The sequence below is a fragment of the Eucalyptus grandis genome, chromosome 11 (genome assembly GCF_016545825.1).
Source record: "Eucalyptus grandis isolate ANBG69807.140 chromosome 11, ASM1654582v1, whole genome shotgun sequence".
Lineage (NCBI taxonomy): Eukaryota > Viridiplantae > Streptophyta > Magnoliopsida > Myrtales > Myrtaceae > Eucalyptus > Eucalyptus grandis.
In genome coordinates, this window is record NC_052622.1 from 7553389 (window position 1) to 7576556 (window position 23168).

At 38.7% G+C, this 23168-nt stretch overlaps 2 protein-coding genes across 9 annotated transcripts; both read right to left on the minus strand.

Annotated features, from left to right (window-relative positions):
* Nucleotides 1-97: 97 nt before the first annotated feature.
* Nucleotides 98-6272, minus strand: LOC104424656 (pentatricopeptide repeat-containing protein At5g65560). Of its 7 annotated transcripts, none has more exons than XM_039304901.1 (3): nt 3042-6272; nt 2811-2896; nt 98-753 (listed from the first exon to the last, which is right to left on the minus strand). In XM_039304901.1, the coding sequence occupies exon 1, from the start codon at nt 5935-5937 to the stop codon at nt 3178-3180; it is 2760 nt and encodes a 919-aa protein (XP_039160835.1). In that variant the 5' UTR covers nt 5938-6272; the 3' UTR covers nt 98-753; nt 2811-2896; nt 3042-3177. The 7 variants fall into 7 exon arrangements, with proteins under 7 accessions (XP_039160835.1, XP_039160834.1, XP_039160833.1 ...); XM_039304900.1 differs by having other exon boundaries at nt 2793-2896; XM_039304899.1 differs by having other exon boundaries at nt 2811-2951.
* A 5432-nt stretch (nt 6273-11704) lies between these two features.
* LOC104424658 lies at nt 11705-15061 on the minus strand. Of its 2 annotated transcripts, none has more exons than XM_039304918.1 (4): nt 14881-15061; nt 14498-14565; nt 12703-12895; nt 11705-12137 (listed from the first exon to the last, which is right to left on the minus strand). In XM_039304918.1, the coding sequence occupies exons 2-4, from the start codon at nt 14549-14551 to the stop codon at nt 12007-12009; spliced, it is 378 nt and encodes a 125-aa protein (XP_039160852.1). In that variant the 5' UTR covers nt 14552-14565; nt 14881-15061; the 3' UTR covers nt 11705-12006. The 2 variants fall into 2 exon arrangements, with proteins under 2 accessions (XP_039160852.1, XP_039160851.1); XM_039304917.1 differs by having other exon boundaries at nt 14498-14611.
* Nucleotides 15062-23168: the final 8107 nt, after the last annotated feature.

The following is a 23168-nucleotide window of genomic DNA, read 5'->3' on the forward strand; positions in this document are numbered from 1 at the left end:
TCAGAAGTTTAGTCCCCCTGAAGAATTGAAGAATGCATGACCACAAGGCAGCCCAAACATTATGGGCAAAAGAAGTTCACGAGTAGCACAGGGAACAAGCTTAGATAACAGAATGCGTTCTCACTGGACAATTTTTACTCACTTTGAATGCACAATGTTTGATCAGTAGAGTACCAAAGGGTACTACCCTATACAATGATACAAAACTTGAAACAAATTCTGATGACAACTCTATCTCTGTGATACAAAAGCCCAGGAACTTCATCAACCTATCTTATCGTACACTAGACTTCTGATTCTCAAATACCCCTCAGATCACCCAAATGGACAACCTTCCCAAAATTGAAGAGTAGATTACTAGTGCTTGATGCACCACTTATTTGCATAACCTATAATTGAATAAAGAATAGGAGAGCCAACTCAACAAGGAAAACCACCATCCTTACTAAGGAGCACCTTTATAAAATTAGACCAGAATGCAGTGATTATTTTCCTGATCACTTCTTTTACCGAGGCTTGACTAGGATGATTAAACATCTACCAATGTACAATAAAGAATTCATCAGTAATGATGATTTGAGCTCTACTTCTCCTCCTCCTTGTCCTCGTCCTCCTCGTCCTCCTCCTCCCCTGCTTGTCTCTTCTTCTTCTACAGCAGGGCCGCATAAACTGTACTTCATTACCTCAACATTCATCTCTGCTGTCTGCCAGGCAAGAGGAAAGCTTCAAATGGCCAAGAAACACAGTTTCATCCTGCAAAATGGAGGCAAGTATGACAACATTCCCATATCTAAGCTTGATTTCCATCTGGCATGGCAAAGCTATACTGAAATTTGCACGATTCCACAATGGTGCTGAAATGGACAAATGAAGGTAAGGCACCATATTGTTCAGTTTACATTGTAATTGTGGTGTACTATTGGCAGAGCCACTCTGGTGAATATATATTGTTGCAAACATTTCTCCTCCAAAATGTTAACCCTGAATACTTCCTTCTTGAGCTTAGCAAAAAGAGCTTATAGAAGTGAGTCATACAAAACCAAAAGCGACCACAAAAGGGATGAGAGACACTTAAATTGAAGTAAAAGAAGGAAGAGAGTAAAAAAACTACTTTTGGGAAAGAGAAAATAATTGCAGATCTTTGACATTGAAATCAAGAACATCTACTAGGATTAATCATACTAAAAACTATGCAATCTTCACCACTACTAATATTACAAACTCTTACCATCTTCTCTAAACAAATCTGAACTTGAGATGGCATAAACTTCAACTCACAGTAAAAGACTGGGTTAACAATGATAGAAGCATTGCTTTAGACAAGAAAATTCATCTTAAAAGTATGAGAAGTCAAAAACCAATCATTAAAACCTCCACTGTGCTTCACTATTTGTGAACTTATAGCAGAAAAACCTCAAAAGCAAAATGGAAAACTTTCAAGAGCAAACATAAATTTCATTTGAAGTGAAGTCAGCAGGTACTTATATTCTCTAATCTACAAATCAACTATTCAAAAGATGTATCTAAAGACATGAGTGTCCATAAACTTGGGATGAGACATTTCATAAACCGGTTAATAGCCAAATAGTTCCTATGAAGAACCTGTAACAGATCCTGCTCTCTACTCGAACTTTGGACCAGGACGGTTCATTATAACTTAGGTCAACCGTGTGCTGAAGTAGTAGAATGTGTTAGCTTCTTCATTTCTCCAGTATATAAATGCTCACAAGGAAGTCATATCAGGTACTTCACTAGTCCTGCTGCTTGAGAAAGATGGAGAATTTGTTTACATTGCTGCCCTGAGGTCCAATCAAACAAGGGTGTAATAAGAATATTCCACAAGGCTCAAACTGCTAAAGGTAGTCTGTGGCAGGATTGGGCAGGGTCCTTTGAAATTCTATAACTCAATTATCAGGTCTGGCCAGGTGCAAAACTCAAAAGTTTTCCCTAACTCAATCATCAAATGCAAATCCCTGATGAAGTACGGATAAAATTTAGGGTTGGCCAGAACCTAGACAGAGTAAGAATAATATTTTGGGATTGGGCAACAATCGATGGGCTAGGCTAGGTACTATAGAAGAGCCGATTGTCCAAATCACACTTATGATCACTTCAGGTCGGCCCGCCAAATGAAACAATACTTTTTCCGAGCCTACTTAAACAGTGGACTTGACCGCTCAAAATAGTCACATACATTGTCTGTAATTCAGCCAATAGTAACTGATTCGTTTTCCATGCAGGGGCCAGGCACTCACAAAGTCACTCTAGAAACCTGTGCTCCATCTTTTTCAGTGTATAAAGAAGTTCATTTCATTTCATACAAGAAATTCACCAGCCACTATCAGAGATATTTTCCTGGATAGATAACAACTATCAGACATTTATGCTTTAATTTATTTTCTGGTCTTCTTCGGCATCAAATTACATATCTCTGCATTTACTACATTCCAGGTTGTCAAGACAAATGTTAGATGTTTAAGGTCTTCTTATAACATGCACAAATTGTTTCCAATTGCAAAAAATGCCCAAGAAACATCAATAAATTTGAACGCCTCCTAGCGACCAAATTGTACCACATAAAAGTAAAAGTATTAAATTGCACAATCAGAAAATTTAGAATATTCTTTTTTTTCCTTTATCAGCCAAATTTGGCCAGACAAAAGAATAAGCGCACAGTTAGGGCCCACATTATGATGCCCAATTTCTCAAACTTAGCTGGTAAAAAGTAGACATGATTCTGAAGGTCAAGATAATGGGTGCATCATACGAATATATCTCGAGGAGCATGATACCTGTAATATGACACCCACCTTAAGCCAGTGCTTGACATAGGGCAACCGTTCCAAATCTAGCTTGACCACAATCACCTCTCCAAGATATGCAAGTCTCTCCAATCCTATCAATTTGTTGCAAAGGAGGCAGATGTGTGGTTCACAGAATTGTCAGGTGAACTACAGTTAATGAGAGGATTTAGATGTTTGTAAAGAGAAAATCCCAGAGTCAAGTAGACACAGAAGGCAGAAGCAGAAGTTACAGCTTACCAATTATCCAGAATGTGGTCGCCATGAAAATTAGAAGCAGCTCCATGCCAAAAAGCAAAATTACTATGGCCAGCTGGGCTCGCGGAGTGGGCAGCACAGTCATCTCAAAGAACCTCCCTTCTGGTGAATGCTGATGTTACAGTGAGACAATCTTATTTTTATTGCTGTACCTGAAAGCTTTCATTTTCTCAGCTATGCAATCAGCTTCTTCTGACTTGTCTATTTTGGACAGTTCTCTTGCCAGTATTGTGTATGTATGAAAGTTAATTATGTAATTTTTGGATTCTATGATGTGGAGGAACTCCATGCAGAAATCTGTATTTCCTTGCTTCAGCAAGCCATCAATTAATACTGTCCAAACAATCTCATCTACATTCAACTCTTTCTCAAGCATCCTCTCAAATAATGCTTTTGCCTCACCAAAGCGACCTACCCTGCATAGAGCAGAGATGAGAGCCTTAAATGTCAACAGGCGACACTCAAAGCCTCTAACTGCCATCAAATCAAAGATTCTCAAGGCAGGATCAACTTGGGAATCTCTACAATGCGAAATTAACAAAAACTGATATGCCTCCTTGTTGGGATACAAGCCTTTCTGCTCCATGTTTTCCACCAACTGATCTGCCTCTGCACATCTACCTTCCCTACACAAGCCCTTTATTAACTCACTGTACATGTTGGTTGTGGGTTCACATCTGATCTCAGACAAGCGATTCAAGAGCACAAACAAGTTGATGGTAGAGTAACTCTCATCAGAGACACTAGTGTAAGCAGCTTCCTGTTGTGCAACAGCCTTTTCTGAGAACAACTGGCATTCCTTTTGCAAACCTTTAAGCAAAACAGCAAAAGTTCGAAAGTTCGGTTCACAGCCTCTAGCTACCATAAGCTTAAAAAGCAAGAATGCATAATCTAGTTTGCCAATCATGACGAATCCATCAATTAAAGAGGTGAATGTTATGTGGTCAGGATAAAAACCGTTCCCTTCCATCTCTTCCAATAATTTCTCAGCACTCTCTGGCTTACCCACCTGACACAAGCCAAAAATCAGTGAACTGTAAGTTAACAAATTCGGCAAGCAATTTCCTCTTTCCATTTCATGAAAAATCTGAAATGCATGGTCGATCCCTCCATTTCGAGAGAGCCCGTCAATTAACGATGTATAGGTGATAACATTTGGTTGAGGTCCTTGATCTTCCATCATACTAATTAGCTTTTTAGCTTCAGCACTGCGATTTGCTTTGCTCAAACCACTAATGATGGCATTGTATGTTTCAATACTAGGCAAGCAATCTTTTTCCCCCATCTTATCAAATATGTGCAAAGCATTATCTACCTTCCCCTCCTTACAGCATCCATCAATCAAAGCTGTGTAAATGACATGATTAGGACGGATCCCCTGTCCCACAACATCATTGAAAAGATCAAAAGCTGAACTTAACTTGTTAGCTTTACAGAACCCAGTTATCAATTCACTGTACGTCCACTCATCTGCTGCACATCCATTCTCCTTCATAAAATACAATAGTCTAGTTGCATTGTTAAGTGAACCCTGTTTGAGGTACCCACCAATGAGTGTATTATATGTTATCACATTTGGAAAAGGACCAAATTTGAGCATCTTATCAAAAAGAACCATTGCTTTGTCCATCTCATCAACTAAGCATAAACCCCTTATTATTTCATTAAAGGTCTGAATGTTGGGTGCACAACCAAGTCTCTCCATCCTACGAACAATTGTCGATGCATCATCAAATCTTCCACTTAGACATAGCAGATTTATTAAGGCATTGAACGTGATAGTGTTTGGCTTCAGACCTAGCTTCAGTATTTTATGGTACATTCCAACTGCCAATTCATACAGTCCTGCATCAGAGAACCCACTAATAAGAGCTGTATAAGTCTGAATATTTGGACTGCAGCCTCTCTTCTTCATGCTATGCACAAGCTCCATTACTTCTTTCACTCGTCCAACCTCACATAAAGTGGTGATCGGAACCGTGTAAGTATAAACAGTTGGTTCGATTCCTTTCTCAATCATTTCATCGAGCATATCAAGTGCCTCACCCACCCTTCCTACCTTGCACAACCCATTGATCAGATTCGAATATGTAACAGAATTCGGATCACAACCCTCCCTGGTCATCCTATCAAAAACCTCAAAAGCCGAATCTATATCCTCATTCCTACAATGCCCAAGAATCAAGGACGTATAAGTAAAAGTATCTGCACGCATGTCATACTGAAAAATCTTACTGAATATCAACATAGCTTGTTGAACCATGCCCTTCCTACACAACATATTAATCATCGTGTTGAATGTCAACAGACTAGGTTTAATACCATCATTAAGCATCTGAGTGTACGTGTTCTGAGCTAAAGCAATCATCCCAAACTTTCCCAGCTGCAACAAAAGAGTATTATAACTGTACAACGTCAAAGCAAGACCCTTTCTACCAATCTCATTCAAATACTCAAGAGCCCGCTTCAGCTCCTCCTCGCTTCTACAAGCCTGGATCATCATGATCCTAACCTTATCCGCGGGCGCCAAATACCGATCCCGGACAAGCCTATCCAACATCGACACAAAGCAGCGCGCATCGTGTTTGTAGAAATGCCGCTTAGACATCCAGAAAAAGAATTGCAGGGCGGAGCCGGTGTTATCATGCCATTGCACGATTTCGGACACATGGTGGGGCTTCAACTCCGCGCTGACACGGAGGAGCTCGGGATTCTTCTGCCAGTGGACGACGCGCAGAAAGCTCAAAACTTTGGACACCAGACCGGCGGGAGAGCCCGTTAACGAGGAGGAGCAGAGCGGGGACCTCGGATTGAGCGCGGAACGAAGGCTTTGCAGGTGAACCAGAGATGGGTTATTGGGTTTGAGCGGGTTTAACATGGCGGGCGATTCGGGTTCATGGGTTCGTCCCGTTCTTGAAGTTCAGCACGAAGAAGCCGGACTGGCGGGGCGGTTTGCCAGAGCTGTCGTCGATCTTGGGAAATGGTAACATCCGGATCTTGGGTTTGGATTTGCGGTTGGTGGGTTTGCGTAGATGGGATTTGAGTACGTGGACATTGCAAGATGCTGGGGACGTGGTTACAGCGACGCCACCAGTGCCTGGGACTCGCTTATATGTTGTTGCCCATGAGAGAGGACCAGGACCAGCAGGTTTCTCTCTCCGGGAAGGAAGGGAGGAAGGACCGGTCTAGTATTCTGGACGATGGCCGGCCGGTCATGCCTAGGGTTGCTCCCATGTCACCAAGCAGAAAAACAACATGAAACAGAAATTTCCCATTTCTTTCTGAGATTAATATCATTAAAAGTCTAAAACCGATGTATTGATTTTCGTCTCGAAAAATACCTCGTACCATAGCTACATGACACATTTCCACTAAAGATCTCAAATTAGTACTCCTAACATAAGTCTATCCAATAGCCCCATTAAAATAGTTATAAAAGCACCGTTTTATAATTTTTTGTGCGGTGAAAATTAATTTGAGAGAAATCAGCCATAATACCAATTTGAGTAAATGTATCACGAGTAGGGATGAGCATAGCTCCATAATAGAATTTGGAATCTAAAAACCAAACCAATTAGAACTAATCTGATTTTAGGTTCTAAGGTATACATAATAGATTTCAATTTTAAAAAATTGTGAAATTTATTTTGACGGATATATTCTAAGTTGGTGGAACTTGGAACAAGGAACAAATTTTTGTATTTTTATCGGTTTATATCTTCATGTGATCCTACGATATTTCATAGTGTTCGATAATGAGCGTATAATTTAGAACCACTAATCTGAGCTTTAATTTGATAACTGAGACTTTTATTTTGTTAATATTTCATATTTTTCATGTGTCTAAATATAAGTTATTATTAATAAATTATAGCAACAAGTAGTGATCATTAAATGCGATAATTTACTTCAATCAATCAATTAATAATACAAATGAAAATTAAGTAGACATTGAAACTTAGGACAGAGTAGGTTCTAAGTTTCCAAAAATAAAAAACATATTCCAAAGGATAGGTTTCAAGTTCTATGTGAAATATATACGATTCGAAACCTAGAACCATTCACCCATAATCACAATATATCAATTTTGGATTTTTTGTGATTGGATAAATGCATCATTAAGGTACCAAGTTGTGATTTTTAATGATATAAACATTTCTTATTCTCCAATAAAATTTGAAAGTATAGCTTTTACTTCGTTACTTTCTTTAAAGTATACTCTTTGAGTACCCTTTAATGAAATAATTCTATAGACCTTTAAAAGCAACTTATTCTTAATGCAAATTCTCATATAAATTTTTCGCGATTTTTGAAATTCGAATAATATTATAAATTCTTACGGCAAAGTGAAAAGTACCAGTTCTTATTATTCATAAGTCCAGACAAATAATCCCAGTGATGTGGATATGAATTATTTTTGGTAACCAATAATCGTGATTATTCCAAAGTACGAAAAAGAAGTTGATAAGTTATATTCATTGCTCACCAACCAACAAAGAGAGTGGGAGACTAAGTCCACTTGCAAGCCAAAAGCACAATCCCATCAAGAACAATGCAAACCAATACAGCTAACAAAGAACAATCCCAACATATCAGAAGTGACCAATCTGCCGCTAATACCACAAGATCCACCACCACCAAAAGCCTACAGAGATTGATACAGCAATCCTCCGATAGCAGCAACGAAGCACCAGGGTAAGCTCAAATTTCAGTTTAGCAAGCGCCGCATGCATAATCTCCTCTGCAGCTCGGTAGTAATTCCACCGCTGAAGTTCGTCGCACCCCAAAACAATGTTTAACTGTACATCTCACAGTTCGAATCACAGCATCCACGGGAAGAGAAGTCTGAGAATGCTGCTTGGACTTTTTAGCTCGCCCAATCTAATAGATACAGCAACTGCAAACCAACTTTATCAGACCCTCATGAAAATCTCCGCTCTTCGGGGACTGCTGCAACCAAAGCTAGCTCACTTCCAATCACCAGTATTACGATGAATGTAACACAATCGTAGAGCTTAATCCCATTCCTGATGGGAACAACCACACTCAAAGAAGAGATGGGACCTAGTATAAATCACAATTATTAGAAAGGAGATATAGAAAATGAGCATAACATGCGGACGACCACTTGCCAATCCTCTTAAAAAGTAGGCGACTTTTCTAGTGTGGCAAGCCATGCGAGGAAAGAACCAAAGCGAATTATGCCAATTAACTTTATGGCCTCTGTTTCATAACGATATTCAATTCAACACCAGGAGGAAACAACCTAGATGCTAAAGATGAGCAAATGACTTTATCATCCATGGAAGAGTTGGGAAATATCAGACGACAAATAGCTCTACAAGATCTTCAGATCTAGCATTTGGCCAACTCCATTCAGACTTGCAAGTAACAGCCACTGCTTTGGCATATTTGGAAGAGTAGGATCATATTCATGTACCTCTCTCACAGGATATTTATATCCTGAGGTATCCCATTGGGATGCCACAAATCATTCCACAACGAAATAGACTCTCCTCCCTTCCCAACTGGATCTTCGATATGGGGTTTCAAAATATGCCTCACCTTCATCATTTTCCTCCAAACTTAGGTGGCATCTGTAGGAGAGGTCACAGACCAGATACGACCCTGGCTAAGAGGGTAACCATATAGCCAAGAATCCATAAGCGGCCAAACTCCATGAAATTCTCCATAAGCACCTTAAAATACAAGCAAGATTCCATCAATGCCAAGACCTCCTTCATATTTGGGAGACAAAGAAAATGCCATTTAACTGTAGCATCTACTCTGGCTTCTGCCATGAGCCCTGCATTTTTGCTCCACAAGCTTGATAACCTCCTTTGGCAACAAGAAAAGCTGATAACAATAGTTAGTAAGACTAAAGATGACAAACTTAATTAGTTGCGCTCGACCAGCAAAAGACAGCCATTTAACAGTCCAACCCTCAGACCTTGAAGTGATTCCATCTGCAATATTATGCAAAGTCTGCCAGAAAATGCAACGCCCAGATATTTAACAGGTGATAATCCTCCTTTCTTGATCCCACAGCAAGCTATTAATTTCTCCACTTGCTCAGCAGTACAACAGAAGTATAAACCTCAGTCTCCGGAGGATTAATTTTCAGCCCAGAGATGCTTCTGAAGTATTAAAGCAGACGAATTTCTCTCAAGAAAGCCATGTCACCTACAAAGAACAGCATTTAATCATCGGCAAAGCGTACATGATTGAGTTGGATTTTACTACGATAAGGATGAAAACTAAAATCTTTCCAGCCTTTGCAGCATCATTTAACAGCCGACAGAGGACCTCCATGTCAAGGACAAAAAGATAAAGGAGAGAGAGGATCTCCCTGCCTCCATCCTCCATTTGACTACAATACACCCTTAATCTCAGCAACAGTCAGTGGCTCAATGAGAACTGAAGAATCTCATTTCGTGCTGATAAATAAATACCAGAGTAATCATCATCGGGAGATCCCAAACTACTTCAAGAGACAAACTACTTCATTATATGCATCTTATTACAGTCGTCAATCATACATCACAAGGAAACATTATGACTTCCAATAGATTGATTGTACATAACACAAGGCAATGCCTTGAAAGTGACGAGCATTCCTTATCTGATTGTTTAACAAGAGGCACTTGTTAGGAAAACCCTCATTTTACAAAGAAGAGATAGAGCACAACAAGGCACCCAGGAGTAAAATCCTCAATGTATAAAGCCTATGCTAGGCATATATGCCGTATAATATGGCAAAAGACACTTTTCTGGAGTGGAAGCCTCCGACAATTTCCCTCATCACCAATCGCTGCGCTCTTATCATCACCAAATAAACCCACGACTCCAAAAGGATATGGTGCATGAGAAATTGGCCCGAAATGTGCTCCGATTAAGTCCATAATTAATCGCATCTTCCATGAAAGCCGATCATCTTTCCATCAACTTGCAGAAATCAGATAAACTGTCCCTTTTTTTATCCAAACAGTCTGCATTTCTTCCTATTGCTATGGATATAGGAGCTTCGTCATTTCTAATATGGCATGATATAGAAAGTAGGTATTCATTTGGATGATCCAATCTCACCTGCAAGAAATGAAAGAGTTATTTGTGTGTGTGGGAAAATCGGCATATTCACTTTGTTCATTTACAGGAAGAGGAATTTTCGTGGATGGCCAAAATCTGCTATAAATAATATTTTAAGCCAATTTTGGAAAAATGGTCTATCTAAGATATGGTATAAAAGTACAAGTCCATGGTTCAAATTCGGGCACTCTCTCTTAAGTTTCTCTTGACTACACTTCATGGTATTCTGTGTGTGTTGCTGTACAGTTGTCTCATTGATGCGATTACGTTCATATCATGCCTTACGCTTGTAAGGAAGTGGCTTACGCGTGAGGAAAGTGTTACAACATGGTGTTAAAGGATCTGAAATATATTTGACAGGTGGGGCATTTTTCTTGGGGTTAAAAGGGGGGATAAGATTGAAAACACTGGACAAGATTGGGATTAATGTCGTAATTTGCCCATATTAGAATTAGGGTTCTCTCCAGAAGTGAGACAGATGCCAGTTCCACTTCAAGAAAACCCAACCAACAACAAACAGAACGAAAGGAAAAATGGGCACGCCAAGGAATATGCCCGGTCCTTTGAACCACACACTGTCAGTTCTTTCCACATGCTCAACATTAGACAGTGAAGATATGCTGGAGATGAGGGTTGCTTACCAACTTCTCCAATATCTGATGCCATTGATCTTTGGACTTGCCGACTTGCCATTGTGGAAGGAACCGAGTGTTTTGAGACCCATGGATACTTTCCTGCACGGTGCACTAGACTTTTAGACAACTCCTCGGGACCTTCCTCGGGATCCAGTACTTTGGCGAGGAGCTTGTCGTCAACTTTGAGAACGTCGAGTAAGTCACCGTCTTTCCCAAGGCGACCGTAAATGACTCCAGCCGCCATGGTCTTACCTATTCCTCCTACTCCATGTACCTCAACACAACGGGAGGGAGGTAAAGGAGGAAAAGGGGGAGGAGGGGACATGATTTCTGGCGCGTTCATAGTGATTTGTTGTCAGAAAAACTTCGTTTGAGAGGTCATATGTATGTGTTTGGTCAAGACATTGGACACTGCGGACAGACTTCTCGTTTACAAAAGTCGTGAAGATCACCTCCTTTAGCCTTGGCCAAGGAAAGAATGATTCGAAGAACCGACAGGAAAAGAATCCTGTGTCATGGAAAATAAAAATCTGAACGAAAGATAGATAAAGAATCCCTCAAGATGAAGGGAGAACTCATGAAAGAATCCTCAATCACCTCTTCTTTTCTTCACTTTGGATCCTTTAAATGAAGCACGTAAGAACCATCTTCAGCTAGAGAAATCTCTCTGCCATCTCTCTTTTCCCTCTTTCTTTCACCTTTGTACTGCTCTATGTTTAATCTTCCACAGCGATTTCGGGGACTTCCAACCGCACCCTACTTTCGACATCTTAATTTTGACCCGCCAATCCAGGCGAGATTGGATTTGGGGTCGATATGAATTTAGGTCCTGTATCGGGTCTTTTCAATGGGTCAAGCTTTGATTGACACAGACCCACTTCTATTCAAGCTGGCTCGTGCCCATTTTTTGGCCCATTTCTCCCGTCGATCAAGAAATAACTCCAGCATTTGATATATAAAGATTTCACGCAACAAGCCATACAGTGTCTTGCACTTTGTTCGCAATGACATGATATTGTTCTTCGAATATTAGGGTAAATGCATTTAAAACATTTACAAGAATTAACAGAAAACGCGCAGCAGGTTATCCGTGCAGGTTGGTGATGGTTCTCCGAGAAGGGACCAACGGAAGCACCTTGCAAGATGCAAAGAAGCCAAAGAGCTTGCTCCTACTTTCACTTTCCTTCTACGAGGCAATCTTGATGTCGGCAAAACCATGTCACGCATCATGGTTCTAGTTTTAGTGAAACAACCCTTGATTGTCTGTTGCGCTTCGCTGCCTTCACAGAAACTATCGAGAGGCACGACGGAGCCCACCATGGCCTCCGGACCTTCTGATCGCCTTTCAAGCATGCCACTGGAAAGAGTAATTGACCTCAGAACATGTAAGGAAACTGACGCGTAGCCTAGAGTGCATATAACATATAAACGGATGAATATGCTCGTGTGTCAATTTGTCAAATGTCATTATGCATAGCAAGAAGAGACCAGGTTCTACATGAGGAATACCCGTGACAGCAGATAACATAATTCCAGATCATCACAAGTTATCACCGAATGAGAATATCTGGCTACAGACAAAAAAATTAATCGGAACCACTAACATCGCCACTACTGAAAAAGATTTGCCCCTACTTAATCTTAGTCAAACGTATTCCCTGAAAGAGATACCTGCCCTCACAAAGGAACTACCCCCAATAAATATGATTCCTGAATATGCATCAAAGTGAAGCAAAAAGATATCCACAGCTCCAAAGTCAAAAACAACACTACTTATCAGTTAAAAAAAAAAAAGTCCTAAACACCATTAATGGTTCATATTGACGGTGATTTAACATGTTAAGCAAAAGACACTACTGTCAGGATTATGCATGTGGAAAACAATGAGACCAGAGGGAGGGAGGGAGGGAGAGGGTGAGGACCCTTAATCCGCCGGAGTTCTTTGCAGAGCGTAATGAAGTCCCCCCATTTCATGTGGCACTTTCTGATAAACCGAAGTATCTGCTCAGTCGTGAACGTGGACATGCTTTCCAGATACTCACCATTGATCCCATTTTCTTTAAAAATCTGGCGGTAGCTTCCTAAATTTATTTCTTCTAACCACCTACCAACATCCTGAAAAGCAAATAAGAAATGGAAGAGCCACAGAAGTATCGCCATTGAAATATGTGGCATTTTTGTGAGGGAAAAAAAAAAGTATGTTATCTTGTTTGACCAACCTTTCACTTCGTTATACTCAAGTATTGCACAAATAAATCAAAACTTTTCAGCACAGGGATTTAAGGACACAAGTTTTTCAACTTGAAGATTGTGTCCCAGGCATACAGCCTAACTAATCTAATAATCATAACACCTACATCAAGATTCTTTAAACATATCATTATAGAAACATGCGGCTGAGGTTACCAATGACAAAATCAGATAAATTCTAAATCTATTGGTAAGACCTTTGCGTTTCATCCAAGTCCAGTCCTCATAAAACTTATCTTCAAACCAATTTGACAAGCAAGGTCATCTCCTTTGCCAGATTTAACACTCAAGAGTAGAGTTATGATCCTTGCAAAATTTCCAAATGAACCATCAATTGCTCCAATTTAGGTGCATGACAGGGCAAACGAACCACACATCCTGTCAGCAGTTACTTTTGGTTTTTCTTGCACTCAAGTTCCAGTTTGAGCAACAGTAGAATGAACTAAAGTAGATATATCTGTCGCTGGAAAATCACAACTTTTGCCATGCCAAACAAAAAACTGTGATTAGCTAATCCAGAGACCTACTAAGTCGCTCTGCTGATTAACCTCATGGGTGAACAGAGGAATTCCCCTATTTCTCATTAGGAGTCCCTTAATCATTCCATTATATTGCTTGTCTGTCCGACAGAGAGGATTAAATTTGAACATTCATGACTAACTTGCAGGCAGATTATGTATATAATGTAAAGAAAATTTGGATTTGTAGAGTCTAAAAACCCAAGCATCTTGCGACATAGATAGTAATGCTTCAAAGATATTGGTAGAGCGCAAACTAAAGCGCCGCAGATTGGTGATGGCAATCCATTCAATTGTTGTGCCAGTGCTTTACTTTTGCATCAATTACTTGTTGTAATCACAACACTATAAATGCCTATATCAAACTGCTGCTAAGAAAATGGGCTCTTGAAATCCAAAGGCATCACCTGTCCTGGAATTCGCATTAGGCATGGTGCTCCAACAAAACCATTTGATGATCTAGAGTCAGGTGCAATAGGGTGAGTGTAGAATGCCAACATGACAAGCGCAGTTTATAGATGAATGATCTTGCTTGCAACATCACCAAACCAAGATATCCCCCCAGTGCAAACCGACAAATGAAAATTCTGGCTAATTTATTTCAAAAGATATATGAGGTGAGTCCACGCGATTGGGCTCTGAAAACAAAACCAAAGCCCCTATTTTACACCATTGAACTCCCCCAACCCCCCGCCCCACCCCAGGGTTCACTAATCACTAAAAATCCAAATTCCAATTCCTTGTATAAGGGCAACATCTCGAAATGAAAGAAACAGAACTTCTTTTCTTCTTGGAACAGAAAAGAAAACAGGAAGAATCAAGAACCCAAAAGTCTCCTGGACACGAAAATTTATACCATTTTCTCCCAAAAGACAAGAAAAGAAAGGAACAGCAGGCAAAGTCAACCAAAAAGCTAATCAATTAAGAACCCTCAGAAAAAAATGAGTACCTCAACAGTCCAGATGAAGAAATCGAGAGGCTCGGGTGACTTCGCTTTGCTCATTTCCCAAATCAATTCTACACGACGAAGATCACTATTAATTCAAACCCCAACCCTTCACTCCTGGAATGACATGATGAAGACCAGCAAACAGCAACAAAATCAATACCCACTATTCATGGGCAACAACACATCCAAAATCAGGAAAGCAAAAACTCAAAAACAGAAACCACCCCACAAAATTAAAACGAGGAGGCAGTGAAAAAGCCTCCAGCCTTTTTCGTTTCGTTTCACATACACGCCCCCCACTACATTTCTCATCGCTCTGCAACAACCAAACAGCAGCTGGGAAATCAAAGAAAAAGCAAGTACAGAAAGATCAGTCAACTTACCTTGACAGTTGAATTCTGGGAAGCTTTCCACATTTGGGACTGAAAGAATCCAAGAGAAAAAGAGACCGAGAGAGAGAGAGTAAAGGGAAGGCGCAAAGGAAGGAAGAGAGAGAGAGAGAGATGCACGCACAGAAGCTCAACGCTCGTGCGTCAGCTTGTGCTGTACGTGTACGTGGTCAACCCATAAGAGTCCTCCATCCATCCTCTTGTACTGACAGGTTCACTGCGTATCCATGAAATCGTGACGCAACCTCATTAACATGCAGGCTTTTAGTAAATCCGCAGTTTACTGAAGATGCTTTTGATAGAATTTCTGTTCCGAAAATAATTTTTTTCATGAAATAATTTTTGAATAAAAAATAATATATTTGGTAATTATATAAAATTTATTATATTCTCAAAGTAAAAAATGATAGGATATGATCCATAATTTTTTTTATAACGTAGAATTTTTTTAATTTTTAATAATTTTTGTATATATTTTTTTTTCCTTCTCTTCTTCTTATTGCTCCTCCTCAAGCTAGCGGCCAGCAGCTAGCGACAAATGGCGAGAAACGGCCGATGGCAAGAAAAACAATGAAAAGAAAAAAAGAAAGAAAATGATTTATTTATAGAATTGTTCCCAAGAACAAAAATCTATTTTTTCCTATTTCTTATTTCTATTTCAAACATATCCGCCTACTATTTTTCTATTCGAGGAAATAAAAAAATTGATTAACGTTACCAAACGGATGTATATCCTTTTTTGCTCTCGAAAACAAAAGAATATAAATTAAGAGAAATAAAAACGTTACTAAATGAAGCCTAAAGCTCGCAAATCAAACACATCATAATTTAAGATTTATTTGGATGTTGTGAGTGCGAATTTACTTTACATTAAATAATAAGGAGAGACCTAATGTTTCGATCGATTCTATCTGTATTGCTGAAGTGGCGAGCTTGATTCGGTATTCGAACAAATTGGAGATTACAAAATATAAAAAGGGTTGTGCATTATGCTTCTAATTAAATAGAGGAAGTGCAGTCAAAGTCAATGGCCACCATGGAGATGCATGTGCAGCATGTGGTGCCCTAGAGCCTCAAGCCTCGGTTCCCGTAATTGTCGGCACGCCAGGGCCACACCCTTCCTAATATGTTTGACCTCGACTTTGCATTAATTTTGAGATTTGAGAATGATTATTTCGCAATATCATGTAGTCAGTCGGTCCGATTCGGGCAAATTAAGTGTCGCCAAAGCCCCGCCGGAGATGGAAAATTAAGTTGAATGTGGTTGTACAGCAATTTAATTCATCTATTCTTATTATAAAGTCCAACCGGAAAATATAAATTAATTTATTGTGTAAAGGGAGAATGTCCAAATGTAAGGGTTTCTCAAAACTCGGATTTAAACAATGCGAGATTATTATTTTTAAAATTTTCCAGCATTATTTTCGTTACCCGATGAAATTATTCATTGTGACAATATTGTTTAAATCATGAATTACATGATAACCAAGTATATGAATGTGGCAAAGTGGCGCGGAAGCATAATAAAATTAGGAGTGAGTATGACTTCAAGGTAAAACCAAGAATCGAATCAATTATAGATTCTTGGATTTCCTTAACTAAAAGAAAAAAAAAAAATTGTTAGTTCCGAGCTAGACTTTGGAACTGACTTTTGGTATATAAAGTGGGTTCCTAGTTCTTAAAAAAAATGGATAATTGATTTTTATTGATAGGTTTCAAGTTTTAAGCGAAATCTGGAATTGCTTACCCTTGAGGCAATATAAGAGCTCTCTTTCTAGATGCACTTTATTTTTGGCATGCATTATCATGGCAAAAATAATTATTGCTTCTTTAAGAAGAAACGGTTTGAGAAAGTTTATGATCAATTCTTTGAATTAACCGGATAGCAAATAAAAAAAATGTATACTTCTCTAGATTGCATTCCCATATTTCATCAATGAATTGAGCAGTATGCTGTGGAGGTAAATTAATCCTATTACTTGGTTTTATCAGACTTTCGAGCGTCCAATGACAAAGAAAATGCAAATTGAGGAAAAAAAAAAAAAAGACGCGACTTTGGTCGACATTATTATATTAACATGTCACGTGATACCATATAATTGGTGGAATTTTTTTATTTTTTATTTTTGGTCGGTAATGGTTGGAAAATTGGCACGCTAAACTTTCTCGTCATAATAGTTAATAGGAGGATTGGAGACTTGTGGCGACATGGATGGGCCTGCTTGATGGGCCTTGGGCTGGTAGACAGGAGTGGCCTTAGAATTTTTTTGGATGAAAAGTTCTGCATTGAATACTTTCCTTCTTTGCAGAATCACAGGAAATTACCTTATCTGCTATTGCTACAGAATATATATATAGGTTTTTAACACTTCAATTCATATTAAATGAACAGGAATGGCAAATCAAAATTCCAAATTGTACTCTTCTCCAATCAACTATCACCAGGAAGGGCCTAAGTGTAATTTGGCTTGCTAATATCTAGTTGTCAAAGAATAATAGATTTCACTTTGAACCATATGAGTTTATTATATTAAAAGTCGACGTGGGCATTGTTAAATTTGGTAAAGAAATTAAACTAATATTAGGGACCCAGAATACGCAGACCTTGTTTTTTTTTTTTTTTTTTTTACCCAAGTCATATCCATCATTGTATGCTGTAGTAGAAGTTAGAGATGAATATGATAGCACGAATTTGCTTTAATTTAATTACCATAACATCAATAATCAACGCTGGTTTTCTTCCCAAAAATAGAAAGATCTTTTGAAGGGATTTTACGGAAACCCATGAGAATTGACACCAGTCCAAGTCCCAGGTGTACTAAAAAGAAGACGAATTGCAATTATTTCATAACATGCATAAAGAACATGGTGGGAGCTGCGACTATGATTAGCATCCAATAATTTTGGTAAAGTATATTATTTGATTGGATAAGATTAAAAGAGAAAGGAAAGAAAAGAAAGGAGGGGATAATGAGGTCAGCTTTCATAATGAGTTTCTTATGGTGAATGATCGATCGTGACAAGTGTGTCAAATGGGAGCCCTCAATGATTTTGCTTGCTTTGATTGCTCATTTGGACTTTACATTAAAAAAATACAATAAAAATCCCCATACCTATAAGCTATATAATATATATATATATAGCTAATGTTTAGCATCTAGCAGTGTCTTTGATTGCGATTTTTAATTTTTCTCGGGCTCTGAAATATATGAGGATGATGAACTTTATCCTTATATTACTTTTTTCATTGCGATCCAATAGTATAAGTACAATAACGCGATATAACATTTCTTTTAAGTAAAAAAAATCGAATCGAAACCGTCGATCTAGATAGCATTTAATGTTTGGCGACTACTCATCCTAAACCTATGTGTCAAGAAATCAATCATAGGGTCATCACTTTACAAACTAATACCTCCATAAACCCAAATGTAGGTTTTATTACAATTTTACCCTAAACCTTTCTTCATTTCATAAAAACCTAAAACTTTACATCTAAAAAATCCTTAACTTTTGGTCCAATTCCAATTTTATCCTCGACTTTAATCACCAATTTTTACTTTGGTTCCAACTCTAAGCGCATTAACCCTCATTCCGAAATTTCCTTTAACAACCAAGAGATAGAAAGCTCTAGAGCACAAGCTCTCTGACCGCCAAAGATGGAAGATTCCCAAACACAAGAATTGACGAGATGGAAGGAAGACTCATTTAAAAGTAAGAGCATTTGAAAAATGTCAACCCTAATTGCTATAGTTTTTACCCAAATTTTAGATTCAGAACAACATCATTCGGGCTAACGTGGAAATTCATTTCCAAAAGATGTCTTATTGGATTTGAAATTTGGGAAAAAACTAGAGTGGCGACATGAAAAATACCACATCACTAAGTAGGGGAGAGCAAAATGAATCGACCGAAACTAGGATCTACCGAAACTGGGCCAAATCGGCCGATTGGGTCCGATTCCTAAGAGTGTCGGTATGGATCCAAGGGAGGAATTGGATTGAACAAGATTACCTGAGCCAATTGTTATTCATATATTATTTGTATTTCTTAAAAACTCTCACACACATCTCCTCTCCTCTTTTGATCTTTCCCTTCCACCTCACCACACTCATGCCTACTCTCTTTTTTTTTTCCCCCCGTCTCTTTCGCCTCTTATGGAGTTCAATGCATTATCTCATTTGAACTCGATCGATTTTACTAGATCACCCAAAACCGAACCGGATTGAGAATCAATCCCCTTATCACTAAAGGCAATTTTGACGAAGTGTTAATGGAGGTAAATATGAGACTCAAGTAAAAATTTGTGATTCTTTATGCGACAAAAAAAAATTTATGGTAGAATTAGAACATGACCTAAAGCTGATGATTTTTTACAAGACAAAAAAGATTTAGGATGAAATTAGGATTCGATCACAAATTGAGGATTTTCTATATATACGATAATATCGTGTGTATGCTACATAATTTGTTCTGATTAGCTAAATTCCAAGAGGAGGATCTCGTCATTTCTTTATTGGGTTATCTCGTTCACAACTCTTCGGATGTCTAATTTCACAATTCTCTAAAATTAGATCACTAAAACAAGATCAAGCAACGACTGACTTGACTGAGAAATCCCTCTTGTTATCTACATTGCTCTAGCGAGATCCGTCTTGGAGACAGAGCAGTCACGCACGACATTCATAATGATATATTTTATATTTCTTCGAAATGAACGAGGAAATATCGATAAAATAACCCACCGAGAAAAAAAAAATAAAGATAGTACAATAAAATAGAGATTGACTCGACATCGAATTTCGGCATCGAACTGCTTAAGCAACCTTTTGAACACGGCATTAACAATTCTCAACTCTTGGAGCTGCCAATTCGTCGCTGATTTCGATGCTCATTAATTTATAATTAATTATCTCCTCATTTTAATTTAATTTAACTTAATATAGTTTAATTTAATTCGTTAACTGTGTTTTGCCCTTAAACCTACCAATGCCAGCATAACACCAGCACTGCCTCCCATGAAACAGATTTCTTTTTTTCTTTTCTTTTTTTTTTCTCGATACTTTTTAATTACGTTATTTTTAGTATCACAGAAACGTAAAATTCATTGGGACATTTTATTATATTGATATATTCATCGTGACGACAGCAAACATGCATCTTCGGACTGATTATGTTGTTATTGGACGTAAATCAAGAAAATTCCTGTTTGTCGCGTGAAATCATTCTATGCTCACGAGACATTTCAAATCATATAGAAAAATAAATTAATATTTTTTCCAAAGAAATATAGGGTTTCGCAGTGATGGCGTAGATATTAGTTACTGGCGAAAAATGTGTGAGAAATTATCCATATCATCATTAGAAATATCATGACAACTAAAACAATACCTATCATCATTATATATACTGATCACCAGCCATTTTATACAGAGTCTTAATACACTAAACATCAACTCAACTAGCATTTAACATAACGTATGACCTCGGGTTGCTTTGCTTTTCTTGTGATTTCGATTATTCACCTCAATATACATATACTGATCACCGGCTATTTCATACAAGGTCTCTATACACTAAACCCCGACTCAACTAACATTTAACATAACTCCAAATAATAAAGTCAATTAGTGAATCCCTTGTGTATCATTATCAAACATGCGATTCTTATTGATAATTGGGTATTATTAAAAGGCGACCTAGAGGTTGGTACTTATCAAAAATTCGATTTATATACTCTACAATCAAGATATTTATTTTTATACATTTAGTTTTCATTGTAATGTACACACTGGCCTTTGTCAACAATGTGTGCTAGGGTGAAATCCCCATTATTTGCTAATAAAAAGAGTCGCTTGATTTAATTTATTAAACTTGAACATAATCTCCAAAATGCGAACCACTAAATTGCTCCCCTCTAATCATGTCGACCATAAACTTTTTTTTTTTTTTTTTGGGGTCCATCAATTCGGGTTGGCTTGCACTACTGTTCAATGAAATCTTATACCCCTTTCGGAAAACCAATTAATAAAAGAAATGCAATCAAATGTCTCCATCAAAGCTTGGATAATCCGGCATCATCATCACTACTATTTAAAATATAATTATTTTTATGAAATGTCCGTATGTACGTGCTAGCTACCAACATAATCGATAATTAAAAGCTCCTTTTCTTTATGGTCGGTTTATAATTAATATAAATGCTATCGTCGGAATTGTCTTATGTCACGGTACTTAGTGTTAAACCACCACCGTGACAACATAAATTCCATACGGAATGGTGACGTGGCGGCACGAGGAAAAGGACCCTTTTTCTTTTAATAAAATAATTTTAGCTCTTGCGGAAAAAAAGAAAAAGCTTTTTCGAAATTGGAAATAACCGCGTAAAGAGGATTATTACTAGATACTTGCTGGGAGACCGGCAAATTAGGCAAGGTTTTTAACAAATTCAATAGCGAGATAATCTCCCGGTTAATCGGGCAATCCCAACGTATTAGGAATTTTGAGATGGGGCTTGCGTTTTGTCCAATTCGCCCTTTTCTCTTCTTTCTCCTCTAACCCATTTCGACAATTAATAATAAAAAAAATCGAGATTAAAATAACAAAAACTCCATCCATTCGTGGTCGGTCTTCGTCGTCTGAGGTTTAGCTTCAAATCGCCGCACTTCCATCTGCGAACTTGCATGCTAAGTTGGCGAACTATTACAAATTGGTTTTTTATGTTTTATTCTTTTGGGGATGATAATTATTTGCTTAGTTAGTTGTGAAATTCGCGGGTTGAGGCAATTATTATCGGCCGCTGATCACGGAAGACGTGATGATGCGCGCGGTCCGGTTCTCCCCACCCCCCCCCGCCCCCTCCGCGGACCGGACCGGACCGGACAGCCGTCGAACCGGACCGGGAAGATGGAAGCCACCGAATCTCCGGGCCACGTTTGGATTTGGAACCCGCAAAAGGAGGGGACAGAAAAGGGAAAAAGGGACAAAAAAAGAAAAAAGAAAAAAAAGGGGAGAGAAATTCTGTAGATGAGGTGGGTCCCACCGGATTTACCCTGCGCGGTCCTGATTCTCTGCATATCCACGTAACGATCCAAAAAAATCCCGAGATCCGAATACGGCGCGGGCGGGAGCACCGCGCGCCCCCCTGGTCCCGCACCGCGGATCACCGCAAAAAAACCCAAGAGGAAACCGTGCAGGACCCGCGCCTCGGGCCGACACGTGGCGCGCATGCAAGCGCCTCGGGCGGGGGGTTTCGCGTTTCCTTCTTCTGGCGGGAATCCAACGGAACCGGCAAAGAGGGAGGAAAACAGCTTCTCGAAGTTGGGAGGATCGCAGCCGCTGATTCCTCCCTCCGTGGGGCCCAGCACCCCCTCCCTGATCCCCTGCGCCGCGGCTACCGTGCACCCTCGTTGCTTCCGACATTTCGCTAAGAGAAAGAGGCTATACATACCGATCTAAATTCAAGGATTACATCCAGTAAATTAAAAATTTAAACACCTTATTGTATATTCGGTCAAAATTCATAAATTATCTATATTATCTTTCTTATTTAATGCTGAAAATTTACTATTATTTAAATTTTGCGACCATTCATATTTAGTTAAAATGAAATACCATATTGAGACAAATCTCGTATCACCGTATATAATATAGTAAATTCAACCGTTAGAATAGATATTAGGCTCACGTCACTCAATCATCGTCATGATTGATTATATATAAGATTGTCGTTTTCTCTTTGCGTTGTTTGTAACGCATACTAGACCGTTCTCTCATGCGTTTTAGATTCTTACTTTCTAACTATCGCCTCTCTAGTGGTTGATCCACAAGAGTTGGAAGTAGAAATCAGTGTATGAACACGTTCTGTTGGTCTTTTCAATTGTCCAACACAAAGTTAATTGAATAGTTTGAATAAATAGTAGACTCGTGTTGACCTATCTTCCTAGCGATCAATTGAATGCAAAGACTATCATATTTCTTTTCAATTTTGTCTATATTGAACGTTCGATCATTTTATTTAGTGTTTTCAATTCTACTTTTCGAACTGCTTTGAAACTAGAAATCTCCGAACAAATAAGTCATGTCGATATTTCATTGTGCACTCGGAGAACAAATAATATTTCATTAGCACATGTCTCAAATCTATGTTACTCAGCACTCTAAATAACATCTTTAATCGAATCGATCGCCATAATAAAAAAAAAAAATTGAAGAAAGAAAAAGATCGCTATGATCAACGGCCAGGATTCGCTCACACCGATTCGAAAACGGTGTGCTGGCCG